This window comes from Kogia breviceps, chromosome 8, assembly GCF_026419965.1.
Source record: "Kogia breviceps isolate mKogBre1 chromosome 8, mKogBre1 haplotype 1, whole genome shotgun sequence".
NCBI classification, from domain to species: domain Eukaryota; kingdom Metazoa; phylum Chordata; class Mammalia; order Artiodactyla; family Physeteridae; genus Kogia; species Kogia breviceps.
The window spans coordinates 982,347-994,871 of NC_081317.1; the positions used below are offsets into that span (position 1 = coordinate 982,347).

At 69.2% G+C, this 12,525-nt stretch overlaps 3 protein-coding genes across 3 annotated transcripts in view; 1 reads left to right on the forward strand and 2 right to left on the reverse strand.

The window, feature by feature from the left end:
• Positions 1 to 12,525, forward strand: part of ABCA2 (ATP binding cassette subfamily A member 2) — a 133,466-nt gene that overhangs the window by 107,061 nt on the left and 13,880 nt on the right. The gene's annotated exons all lie outside the window — the stretch shown is intronic.
• MAMDC4 (MAM domain containing 4) lies at positions 257 to 8,880 on the reverse strand. The gene is made up of 28 exons (XM_067040136.1): positions 8,835 to 8,880; positions 7,848 to 8,120; positions 7,643 to 7,768; positions 7,319 to 7,449; positions 7,150 to 7,234; positions 6,875 to 7,000; positions 6,556 to 6,693; positions 6,377 to 6,465; positions 6,118 to 6,291; positions 5,774 to 5,858; positions 5,501 to 5,680; positions 5,272 to 5,400; positions 4,983 to 5,114; positions 4,778 to 4,902; positions 4,593 to 4,698; positions 4,321 to 4,437; positions 4,020 to 4,154; positions 3,745 to 3,881; positions 3,455 to 3,674; positions 3,215 to 3,352; positions 3,007 to 3,125; positions 2,831 to 2,921; positions 2,532 to 2,678; positions 2,209 to 2,343; positions 1,981 to 2,108; positions 1,767 to 1,875; positions 1,094 to 1,272; positions 257 to 972 (listed from the first exon to the last, which is right to left on the reverse strand). The coding sequence occupies exons 1-28, from the start codon at positions 8,878 to 8,880 to the stop codon at positions 931 to 933; spliced, it is 3,642 nt and encodes a 1,213-aa protein (XP_066896237.1). The 3' UTR covers positions 257 to 930.
• Positions 10,500 to 12,054, reverse strand: PHPT1 (phosphohistidine phosphatase 1). The gene is made up of 3 exons (XM_059072910.2): positions 11,818 to 12,054; positions 11,321 to 11,445; positions 10,500 to 10,767 (listed from the first exon to the last, which is right to left on the reverse strand). Exons 1-3 carry the CDS (start codon positions 11,975 to 11,977, stop codon positions 10,675 to 10,677), a joined length of 378 nt encoding a protein of 125 aa, XP_058928893.1. The 5' UTR covers positions 11,978 to 12,054; the 3' UTR covers positions 10,500 to 10,674.

Here is a 12,525-nt window from a genome sequence, read left to right on the forward strand (position 1 = left end):
GCATCCATCAGCCTCTTGGCACCAGGCCCCGGCCCTCCCCTGGCACGGAGTCCCCGGTCGCATCATTCCGTGCAGAGCCCGGTGGGCGGGGTGGCAAGGTGGAGCCACCTGGGCCGGAGTCCGGGGAGCACCTGGCCATGCAGGTGCGGCCGTCACCCTCTCCCCCAGGACAGCCATGCCCGGGGGGCCTTCCAGACCTGGCGGGTGGTGTCTGAACCTCCCTCGTGGAAGACCAGAGCCTGGGACTGTCCCTAGGTCAGAAAGACTCAGCTCCATTTTATTAGATGAGGGTGGCATGTGGGCGGGGACCTTGACCATGGGAGGGTGGACACGGCGACCTTTGTGTGGGGCGGGGGACACATCAGGGCGTTCCTCCTGTGAGTCCAGCTCCGTGCCACCTTGGACCCAGTTAAGCGTCTGCTTCGAAGTCTGTCAGCAGCACCTCTGGGGATTTCTCTGTCTTAAATCAGATGCAGAATCGCCCGGTGAGGCGGGGCCCCTGACGGGCCCTGCTTGGCCTGGGGCAGGGGCTTCTCAGGGTCCGCTGCGCCTCCCTCCTGGTGCCTCTAGCCCCTGGCGCCGTCTCTGGGGCCTGCCTGTTTGCAGTCTTCTGAGTCACTGAGGCACGTGGGAGGGGCCCCCAAGCACATCCTCTCAGGCAGGTCTGGTTGGGTCTGGGGCGCCCGAGGAGCCCCTGCTTCCTGCTGACAGGCAGAGCGGGACGCGCAGACCTCAACCTTGGCTGGCCAGCGGGGGTGTCCCCTGTGGGCCGGGGCACTTATTGCTGGGGTGTGTAGGTGCAGCCCCGTGAGGGTGAGGGATGCAGGTACTCGACGTGTCCTGGGGGGTGGGGAAGCTGTCGGTCCCTGGGCCAGGCTGCTGGGCAAGGCAGGGAGCTCAGGTGAGGAGCCGGGGTCTTCTCTGCGTCACCTACTGGTCGTTGGTGACCGATGCTGGCAGGGTGACATGGTCCTAGGAAGGAGGAGCTCTGGCCACCGGGTGGCGGTGGCCCTGCGTGCGGGAGGGTCCTGTTCACCGTCCAGCCGAGTGCAGGGCTCGGGGGCTCCTGCCCGCCGCCCCCCAGGGCTCCTACCGCGTTGAAGAGGATGTTGTCAAAGCTGGGGGCCGCGGTGTCCGTCTCGCCGCAGGAGGGGCAGCCCCCCTTCTGCGGCCAGCGCCGTCCCACGAGTCCACGCAGCAGCAGCAGCAGCGTGAGGAGGAGGAGGGTGCCGCCAACCACAGCTGGCACCAACGTGGCCACTGCTGTGTTTCCTGTGGGCGCAGGGCACGTGACCCGGGATCCGAGCCCGCCCGGTCAGCCCCACGCCCGGGCACGGCTGTCCCCACGGCCCTGAGGACTTGTGGGCCCCCCGCTAAAGGAGGGGCGCCGGTCTGCCCACACAAGGCTCCCAGCAGAGGCCAGGCCCTGGCGGGCAGGCGGCTGCCGGCTGCACCCCAGGCTAGAGCCCCAGCCCGCCTTTGTCGCAAAACAGCAGCAACCACAAGTGCTCCAGCAGAGCCTGGCTGTGGTCTCCGGCCTGACTGGAAGCAGAAGCACGGAGTGTGGAGGCCGGGAGGGGCGCCCCAGTCCTGAGGGGACCAGGGGCGGCCCAGCCGGGGTGGGGCACAGCGGGCGCGGGACGGAGTGGTGCAGGGTCCGGCCCGCTGGCTCTCCTGGTTTCTCGGGCCAGGAGCAGGCCGCTGGCAGCCACGTGGGCCGTGAGCCACCCAACCTGGTGGAGACCCAGACCCGGAGCAGGGCTTACCCTGGCTGGCTGTAGGCAGCTGGCAACGTTGCCCGGCCAGGTACTCAACATCATCCAGGGCAATGGGCCCCAGGGCCGGCTGGCCGCCCAGAGTGGCTTCAAACACGATCTAACCGGGACGGAGAAGATGCTGGGTGGACCCGAGGAGGAGGATGGCCCCTCCTGAGCTCCTGAGCCCCCTGAGGTCTCCCGGCCCTGGGCAGCCCGGCCTCACCTGGAACTCCTCGGTGCTGGCCACTTCCACCTGGCCTTCCAGCCACTGGTGCCGCAGGCGCCCGCCCGCGCCCCACACGGCCAGCTGACCCCGGGCGCTGCTCAGGAGCACCCTCAGCTCGCCCTTGTCTGAGAGCAGGGGGCCGGGGAGTCAGGCCCCCGACCCGGCGGGAGGCGGGGCTGCCCCCGTGCCCGCTTCCCCACCACCCGCGCTGCCAGCCCGACTCACAGAAACGCTCAGGAAAGCCCATGTGGTACCAGAAGCGGAGGCAGGAGGCCTCGGTGGCGGGCAGTGGCTGGCTGCGCAGCCAGGCCGCTCGGCCCCCCGGGCCCAGCACGCCCGTTTCGAAGAGAGCAAAGTGGCCTGGCAACGAGAGAGGGCGCGGTGCCCCGCGGACCGGATGCAGCCCCCGCCCCCCGACCCCCGACCTTCAGCCTCTGACCCTGGCGGGAGCCTGGCTGGACCGGGCCGGCTGGCCCGGGCTGGGGTGAGTGAGGTGTGTGCCCGGGGGTGTGTATGGCGCTGGGGGTCCCTTCCCGACTCAGACCCACCTGCCTCTGTGCCCAGGGTGTGGTCCACAGGGGGCTGGGGGTAGCGGGAGGGCGTGGCTCCACTGCTCCAGTCCCAGCTGTACCGGCCCAGGCCAGGCCAGGGCAGATGGTTCCAGCCACACAGACCAGCCTCAAAGTCACAGGAAGCTGCAAGGGACTTGGGCAATAAGCGGTGCTGCCCCCATCCCCGGGGCACCGCCACTGTGGGGGTAGAGGTCAGGCCAGGCGTCTTGCGGGAGGCACGGAGCCGGTACCACCAGCAGCCAAGCAGGTCCCAGGGCCAGGCCACGGGCTCCCACCTGGCCGAGGGCAGGGCCCGTCCTGGAGGAGCAGGTCGTCCAGCGCGACGTAGGAGCGCTCCACGCCGGCGGCCACGGCCTCAAATACCACCTGGGCGGGCACAGGGCCGGGGGGCTCGCGTCTGGTCGGCACCGGACGGCCCTTGGGGGCGAGGAAGGCCCTCCACCCCTCTCACCCTCCAGGCCCGCCCGGCCTGCAAGTCCACGCTGCCCAGGCGCCAGGCAAACCCTCCGTGCGCGCTGATGCTGAGCACCTGCCTCCTCTCAGCCTCCTCCACGTGGACCCTCAGGGTGCCTGTCGCCGAGCAGCCAGCCCCGGTCAGCAGCGGCCTCCGCGTAGGGGCCTGCGGGGACCCACGGCCCCTGCTCCCGGCAGCCCCTCACCTGGGTTGCGGAGGCTCAGGTGGTACCAGAAGGTCAGGCAGGCGGCCTGGGCCAGGGGCCTGTGCTCCTCTGAAATCAGGGAAGCCACGTGGCCACGGGGCAGGGCCTGCGGGCTCATGTCCACCAGCATGTAGTGCCCTGGGGGGTGCCAGCGTCAGCCTGCCGGCCCGCCCTCGCCCCACCCCTGGCCCCCAGCTCCCCACCCCCACCCCACGCCTCTGCCCCACCCCCTGCCGGCACCCTGAGCCGTCTCTGTGGTGTGGTCTGCAGGGGGGCCCCAGGCCCCCTGGCCCGTGGCGTTGGCCTGGCGTGTCCAGAGGCCCCGGCCCCCCGTGGAGAAGCCGCAGGCCGAGTCCTCGAAGGAGCAGCGCTTGGGGGCCCAGCAGGGCCCGGGCCGCACAGCCACATCGTCCAGTGCCATGGTGCCGTGGTACCCGTCCCGGAGGCCCTCGAACAGCAGCTGGGGGGCAGCGGGGGGTCAGCTGGCTGGGGCCTTGCCCTGCCCACCACTGCCGGGCCCCGGGCCTCACTTGGTACTTGGCGCTGGAGTCCTGCGGGTGGTGGAGGGTGGCCCGGGCCTCATGCCAGCGGTTGCCGTGGGTGCCAGACCGCGACCACAGGTGCCTTTCTCCCTCCCCTTCTCGCCTCATCGCCAGGCGCAGAGTCCCTAGGGGGAGGCGGGGTTTGGAGGGGACGAGACCCGGACTCCTGCTTCTCGCCTCCTCTAGAGCCCTGAGGGCCCCAGAGACAGAACTCGGGCCCCCCGTGGGCCTCCACCGCGGCCCCGCCCAGCACGGGGTCTCACCGGTCTGGGGCCCGTAGAGGTGGTACCAGAAGGAGAGGCACTCCTGAGCGGCTGCGGGTGTCTGGGGCTGGGTGAGCAGGTGGGCACCGGGGCCCTGGGCTGGGGGTTCCGTGGGGTCGAGGAGCATGAAGTGGCCTGCAGGCGGGCCGTGGGGCTGAGCCGCAGAGACGCCAGGCTGGGGACACTCAGCCCAGCGCTCCCCTCTGCCCCCTGGGAGTCCGGTCTGGGAGCCCCCCGGGGTGGGTATGGGAGGCCGCTCCGAGTCTGAGAGCCGCCCCCCGGTCGGGGCGCCCCGCCTCACCTCGGCCCGTGGTGTGGTCGTACCCAGGGCCACGGCTCTCGACCCGGTGCCAGTGGGCGTCTGTGAGGTGGCCCGTGTGCCAGCCGCAGGTGCCCCGCTCAAAGTTACAGGAGATCTCTGGGAGTGAGGCACGGAGGGGTCAGCAGCCCCCGCACCCCTCCTGGGCCCCGAGAGGGTGCGAGAGACTTGCTCCCGGACTGGGGACTCCCGGGGGTCCCTCGAGGAAGCCTGGGTGGGAGGCCCCTGGGTGGGGACTGGGCCACGGTGGTCACCTTTCTCCATGACCGCCGCGGGGCTGCAGTCCTTCAGGGTCACGCCGTCCACCCCGGCGCCCTGCTGGCCAGGGCCGTCCGGGTCCAGCAGCCCAACGAACTCCAGCTTCACGGGGGTGTGGGGGACAGGCCGGTAAGTCAGGGCCGGTTCGGCGTGCCCCCGCCCCCCAGGCTGCCCTCCTCACCCGGAAGGGCCGGTGGCGAGCCCCGAGAAGGACCGTGTCCACCTTCCAGCCCCCGGAGCTGCTGCCCGCGGCCTGCCACACCAGCTCACGGCTGCTGCCCTCCACCACGACCAGCTCCAGGAAGCCTGGTAAGGGGTCACTGTGGGCCGGCCCGCCCCCGCCCCCGCCCCAGGGCTGGGCAGAGGGCCTGGAGGGACAGCGGTACCTTGGGGGTGACTCTGAAGATAGTAAGCCATGTGGAGTGCACAGCGGGGGCCAGAGGGGCCCAGGGTGGGTGTGAGGACACGGGCCTGCTCTGCCAGCTGCCCCCAGGCCCTCTGCACGGACAGGAAGTGCCCTGGGGAGAAGCAGGCCTCTCAGAGCTGATTCCTGAGAATCGGGGACACCCCCCAATTCAGAGACCCTCCCCGGTGAAAAGAGGCAGAGCGGGGCCCTGTGCGGTGCAGCTGAAAGGCAGGCTGCAGGCTGCCCTGGGCGGGGCGCTTGTGCCTCACCAGCGGCCGCGCCGGCGGCGTCCACGCCAGGGCTCCCGCTGTCCCGGGCCGGGAGACGCACCCACTGCAGCCGCCCCACGCTGGCATCCTCCCAGCCCCCGGCCGAGGGGGACTCGAAGTCCGTGGTGCCTGCAAGGGCAGCCGGTGTGAACGGCCCCGCCCACCACTGCGAGCGGGGCGGGTCTGGGGGAAGGGAGGTGAGGCCCCACCCCCCAGCTCCGCCTCTTACCGCATTCCTGCTCGTCCTCGCCCCCAGGGCACTGCTGCTGGAAGTCACACAGCTGCTCCGGGGGAACACACAGGTCCCCACAAAAGAGATGTCCGGGCTCGCAGAAATTCCAGGGCTGCAGGCTGGACACCTGGGACCAGGGACCCGGAGCCCAGAGCCCGGGGGGTGGGCCCGCCACCTCTGTGGGGCCAGAGCAGGGTTCAGGCAGGCGGGCGGGGGCTGTGCTTCTCCTCACGGGGGGGCGGGGGGCAGGGGGGCGCCCAGCAGGCTCACCTGGGACTGGCTTGCAGTGGTCAGACAGAATGAGGTCATCCAGGCCCACGACGCCCCCCGGGCCCGTGTGCCCGGCCAGGAGAATCTGAGGGCGGAGGCGGCTCTGTCATCCCTGGGTCTGCTCCCTCGAGCCCTCTCCCCACGACCCACACCTCGTACTTGTCTATCGCTGGACGCCCCCTCCCACCACCACCCCAGCCCGGCAGGAGGGGCCTCGGCAGGCAGCCCCTCCTCCCCTCTGGCTTGCCTTCCTGCTGAGACAGTGGAGGGGCCCACAGCGGACTCCCTGAGGGGCCCCTGGACCTCCCCATGTCCCTGCACGATGCTGCCCTCGCCTGCCTCACCCGAAAGGGGTGCTCGCTCTGGATGTCAACGCGGTCTCGGACCCAGGCGGCCCCCAGTTCCCCGTGGCGCCCGCGCAGCAGGACGGTGGGCTGGGGGGCCCCAGGGCTCTGCGTCTGCAGGAACACCTGGAGGCAGCCGGCCTCAGACCCGTGCAGGTAGTGATAGAAGGTGAGCTGGAAGGGGAGCGAGTGTGTCAGGGGAGGCTCTCCAGGGCCCAGGCGATCAGGGTGGCCACCCTGCGTCCTCCACCTGCCTCACCGAGCAGTTCTTGGGGGCCGAGGCCTGGAACTCGGGGCTGGAGAGGATGGCTGGGGCCCTGGACTCGGCCACAGACACCAGGAAGAAGCCTGGGGGGACAGCAGGCGTGAGCCGGGGTGGCCGGGGTGCTGTGGCCGAGCGTGGCCCGGGTGGCAACCAGGGTCCCTGGGGGGCCTCACCCTGCGCGCTGTTCCGGCTGTGGTCACGGTGCGGCCAGGCAGGGTGCTGCGGGCCGCCCACACTGTGGTTCCGGGACCAGCCCTCTGAGTGGTTCCACAGGCCCAGGCCCCTCTCAAAGTCGGTGGCCGTGTGGTGTCCTAGGGTGGGAAGCGGGGCTCCAGCTATCACGCGGGGCCTCCTCCCTGGGCCCCCCACTGCCCCGGGCCTGCGCCGATGGCCCCAGCTCCAGGTGGATGCGAGGACACGAGCTGCCTCACCCCCAGCAGGACCGCGCCCAGGGACAAGCCCCGCCCACGGCCCCCCGCCAGCCCGGCTCACTGCAGGGGGGCGCGTCCTCGTCTGAGCGGTCCCCGCAGTTGTCCTCCCCGTCGCACAGCTGGTGGGGCTCCACGCAGGCCCTGTTCTGGCAATGGTGATGCCCCAGGGGGCAGTGCGCCTGCGGGGCTGGGGTTGGGGAGGGTTAACCCATCGTCCCACCCCAAGGCTCGGGGGCAGGGCAGCTTGGGAGGGGCTCAAGGCTGGAACGAGGGGACCACGGGCTCCTGCTAACCCCTCCCCCACCCAGATGTGCCTTCACGGCCTGGGGACCTTACTGGGCAGCCCACAGCTCCAGAAGGCCACGTCATCCAAGGCCACAGCACCCCTGCGGGTGGCGTTTCGGGTGGCAGAGAAGGTCACCTGAAGAGAGCGAGGTCCCTGGGATCTCAGGCAGAGCTCAGACCCTCCCCGCTGCCCCCACCATCCAGACCGTCCCCATCTCACCCTGAAGTCACCCTGGATGCGGCCGGTGGGCACCACCAGCTCCTGCCAGCCTGGGACCCAGGGCCCCGAGCTCCGCCACAGGGTCAGTGTCTCCGCACCATGGGTCAGCTCCAGCCGCAGCTCGGCCACACCTGCAGTGGGGCGTACCAGGCATCTCAGGCCCCGGGACCCCCCCCCCCAGCCTGGTGGCTGCGCCCTGCCCCAGGACCCCTGCCCGTCCCGTCCTGGGGGCGCCCTCCCGCCTCTGCGGCAGCTCCCCTTCCTTTCCTGGTCCCTCCCCTCAGGACCCGCATGCATGCCGGGCGCAGGGTCCTGGGCCCGCACCTCCAGAGGCCACGTGGTACCAGAGGCTCAGCTCGCAGGAGGGGGCTGCCTCGTGCAGGGTTGGGGAACGCAGGACTGCGGTGGCCGCCTCTCTCCCACGGTGTGTGCCAGCAGCCGCATACCAGCCTGGCCGGGCCAAGAAGTCAGGAGACCGGGCGGGAAGCACAGAGGGGAGGGCTGGTGTGTAGACCCGCCCAGGCCTCACCGAGGTCAGTGCCCAGAGTGTGGTCCGAGCGCGGCCCTGGACCCTCCGGCGCTGCCCCTGCCCGGTCTCGGAGCCAGCGGTAGCCTGAGGTGCTGATGTCCAGCCAGCCACAGGAGTCCTGCTCGAAGTCGCAGGTGAAGGGGGCGCCCAGGGTGGGTGAGGCCCCGTGGTAACCTGGAGGGCAGGTGGTCAGGGGGGGTGCCTGCAAGCACTGGCCCTGCCCGCTCCCTGCCCGGCCCCGGCTCACCGCACTGGGCCTCGTCAGGGCAGCCCCTGCAGTCACACACGAAGTTGCACACGGCCTCGCGGGGGGGTCTGCAGCGGCTGGGGACCCAGGCCCAGCCCGGGGACCTTGCTGCCAGCAGAGAGACAGCCAGGTGGCCTGGGGTAGGGAGACCCCAGAAACTGCTGAGACTCGGGCATCCCAGGACATAGGTCACCCTGCTTTGGGGTCCAGGCCGGGCAGTCACGCAGGGAGGGGGCTGGGGTCTGGGTCTGGGGGCCTGGAACCCAGAGAACTGCCACCTGGCGGGTCCCTGTCAGGGCCAAGCAGAGAATGACTGAACCTGGAGAGGCTGGCTGCGTGTCAGGATGGGGGGTGCGTGGGTGAGCGAGGGACCAAGGGCCCCTGATGCGGGACACTCCCTGGGGAAAAGAACAGGAGCCCAGCAAGAAACCGGAGGGGCTGCCAGCAGGGAGCCCCCTCAAGGGGACCCATCAACGGGCGGCCTAGGCCCCCCAAGGCTCTGTCCAGGTCACAAGTGGCTGACTACGATCTGCTTTCAGGGCCCTCTCGCCTTGGAGCCCAGGTGGAGATTGAGGCCAGGGAGAGCAGCACCCTTCCCCGGTGGGGCCATCCCCAGGACCCCAAGGGCTCGCCTGCTTCCCCCGCTGCAGGCCATCCAGGGCCTGCACCCCTCCCTCTCTGTAGGCCCAGCACCCGAGCCCCCGGACATCCTGCTTCGGGAGCCAGGCCCGACGACTCACCCAGGAGCAGGACCAAGGCAGGCAGGAGGTGGCCGGGCAGAGACATGGTCAGGCCAGAGGGAGGGAGACCAAGGGGCAGCGTGTACACCGGCCAGCCTGGTGGGGACTTTGCCTGGTTATCAGCCCGAGGCCCCACAGGCCGCCTCTGCTCTAACTGGAGAGCGGGGCTCGGCCCCATCTGTACCTGCGGCCCCTCACCTGGCCCCGCCCTGCGCTGACAAGGACGGGCGCCCGGCTGTAAAAGCATCCAGGAGAGGGGCCCCTGGCCTAGGTGGGCTCCCACCTGCCTGGCTCCTTCAGGCCAAAGGTCAGACTCTGACCATCACGCCCACTGCTGCCCAGCCCTGCCGGGCGGAGGCCCCTCCGGAGACAGCACCGAGTGACACCGGCCTCGGCCGCTTCTCCTGGGGTCTCCGTCCCCACACCTGCTGGGAATTCACCTCAGCCTGGCCCAGGTTGCCAGCAGGAAACCAGCTTGTGCAAACCCCACACCCAGCCCCTGAGTTCCCTGCGTGGGGAGGGGCAGCCCTAGCCACCCGGGACGCTGGCCTCTGGGTTCCTCTCCACTTGCTCACTGACAAACGACGACCACACTATTCATCAGCAAGTGTCCTGAACAGCGTGGGCTGGATGCTGCCAGGCACAGGGTCCAGAGGAGCCTAGAGACCCTGGGGTTTGTGGCACCGACCCCCATGGAGGATTTGGAGCCAGGCTCCACCCACAGTTTACTCCCGTGCGGCCTGGGGAGCCTGTCTCACCTGAGCCTCAGTTTCCTCATCTTTATTTTAAAATTTATTTATCGGCTGCGCAAGGTCTTAGTTGCGGTACGTGGGATCTTTTGTTGTGGTGTGCGGGCTCGGTAGTTGCGGCGCGTGGGCTTAGCTGCCCTGTGGCGGCACGTGGGATCTTAGTTCCCCAACCAGGGGTCGAACCCGCACTCCCTGCATTGCAAGACGGATTCTTTTTTTTTTTTTTTTTTTTTTTTTTAAGACGGATTCTTGACCACTGGACCACCAGGGAAGTCTTGCCTCGTCTTCAAACGTGGTCACAATGGCGCCTGTCTGGAGAGGCTCCCGTGAGGGCCCTGGAGGCTCACAGGAGGCTGGCACAGCAGGATCACAGCCTCGGCAAGGGGCACCTCTGCTCCCCACAGCCCTGTGCCAAGAAAAGGGTCTTGGGAGAGGGGCTCCCAGCTCCAAGTCTGAAGCCCTGCCTGTTTACTTGGAGCAGAGCCTGTGGCTGCGGCGCAGGGCCATGGGACCTGACCTTGGAGTCGAGGGGTCGTAGACTGCCTGACTCGTGACCTCAGTTGGCAGCCGGCCAGGAGGGCGGCTGCTGGTGCCTGCCCTCCCCGCACACTGGGATGGGTCCCCACCTCGGCAGGCCCGAGGGACTCAGCCCTAGTTCCTTGCGTAAGGGCTCGTCGGGCCTCCTCCCAGATGTCCTTGGGGACAGCAGGTGCGTGGAGAAGCAATCAGGCCATAAACGGGGGCAGCAACCCAGAGGCCCCCTTATCAGGCCCCGAAGGGCTGAGTGTGCACTGCTGCTCCCTAGGCCCCCAGGGGTAGAGCGGGGTGAGGGGCAGCCAGGAGTGACCCGCTGCTCCCACTCTAGTTGGAGGTACAGAGAGGTGACCTAGGGACAGAGAAGCCAAGACACACAGAATTCAGGGACCAGCGGAGGTGACGATGCTTTTAATTCTCCCCAGAGAGGTAACCCCGGGCACTGAGGCCTGGCCAGGGTGGCAAAGCGCCAGTGGGTACAGCCCAGCCTCCTGGGAGGTGGCCTTGAGAGCAGAGTTCCCAGTGGGCCGCTGGAGGTGGCTGGCCTCGGGTGGGCCTCAGTAGCCGTCGTCGGCCCAGGTGACCTCGTAGTCAGGGTACCTGGCTTTGATCTTCTCAGTGGAGACGGAGTGCTGGGCGCGACCGTAACCCTGAAGGGAAAAGGCAGCTCTCACAGCCCGGTCCTGGCTCTGGGCGCCCGGTCAGCAGGGACACCAGGGGCCAGCTCGGGAGGGGGCTGTCATCCCCTCTGACCACCCCGGGGCGCTCTCCTGTGGAAGCGTGGCCACCAGGGTGAGCAGATCTTGAGGGAGGCTCCTCTAGCTGGAGGCCCCGAGCCCTCTAGGTTGCCCCCGCGTATCTGCTAGTAGCTTGGTGAATGGAGGGGCAGGAGCCTCTTGGTTTTACCCCAGCGCTGATGGCCTCAAAGCACTAAAGGATGACAGCCAGTCAGGCCTTTTGGAGCAGGCACAGCACGCAGCCCGCCAGAGCAGAGGGGCAGGGGGTGGCTCCCTCCCACCCTGTGTGTTTCCTGCGTCATGCCACGTGAGAAATGGGGAGCCTACAGGCTCTGGATGGAGGGTTCTGCCGCTGAGAAGGACCGGAAATCTCTGAGCACCCCAGGTCAGGCAGCTTGGAGGGCCAGGTCTCCCCACGCCAGGACTGGGGCCCTCGGCCCACCCAGGCCCGAGGCTGTGGGCTCACCATGGAGTAGCCGTACACGTGGATCTTCTTGTCCTGGCTCTGGTGGGAGATGCGCCCACCCCCCAGGCACTCGCAGTCATAGCCTTTCTTCTGCATCTCGCCTGATACCTTGTCGTAGATGTCCGCTGGGATAGGAAGGGGCGCTCAGCACGAGCCCTGGCTGCCCTTGGAGGCTGAAGGGGTCTGAAGCCCCGCTCTGAGCAGCTCCCTCCCCAGGAGAGGAGACCCTCTGAGACGGGAAGAAAGGGAGGAGGGGGTGCACCCGGGCAGAGGCGCTGGGACTAGGAGGGAGGAGTCGGGCCATGGCAGCCCCTTGTCTCCAGGACCGTCTGGGTACTCCAGACCCCCGATTACTCCACGCTCCTCTGGGCCAGCCAGGGATGAAACCGGGTACAGGATCACCTCCCACTACGCCCCTCGGCCCTGCCCACAGCCGTGGCTAGTCCCGCCCACAGACGCCGGAGACCCCGCCCCCTGGCCCTCCGCCCCGCCCTCACCGTGGTACTCGGCCCACTTGTATCCGCGCACGATCTCTTTGCTCTCCCCGGCCGGGGCCCCGGAGGGCGGCACCGCGTGGACTCGAATCAGCACATACTTGAAGACGCCGTCGGAGTCGATATCCACGTCGGGGATCTGGGGAAGGTCCGCCGCCGTCATGTTCCCGGAGCGCGCTCACGCTTTGTGGCGGCCCGCGGCCCTTCCCGCACGCGACCCGGGGCTGCGCCGACACTGGGGGAGGCGGGGCCTGGGAGCCCGTGACCAATCCCGCGGGGTCATGCTGCCCGAGCCCAGTGCCTCAGCCAACCGCGCGGCCAACCCGCGGCACAGACTGGCCAATCGTGATCCAGCTCCTTGCAGCCGGGACTCCACGCCGGTTCCGCTTAAAGAGGCACTTGGAACCGGGAGTAGGTAGTGACTCAATCCAGCCCACGGAAAAGTTCTTTTCCAGGGAGCTCGGAGGGCGGGGGGGCGGTGACAGGCCCCTTTGGTGGGGGTTAGGAGGCCCATGAGGCCCAAGGGACGCGCGCCGGCCCTGACCCCCTCCCCCACGTGACCTCCCCCACACCGCTCCAGCTGTCCCTTGGCTTCCTTATGGGTTGCCCCCCACCCCGTGCCCGAGGGCCTCCCTCCCCCGTTCCCCACCGAGTCCGAGGGCCTCTCTCTCCTGCTTCCCACCCCGCGTTGCTCCATGGTGTCCCTACCCG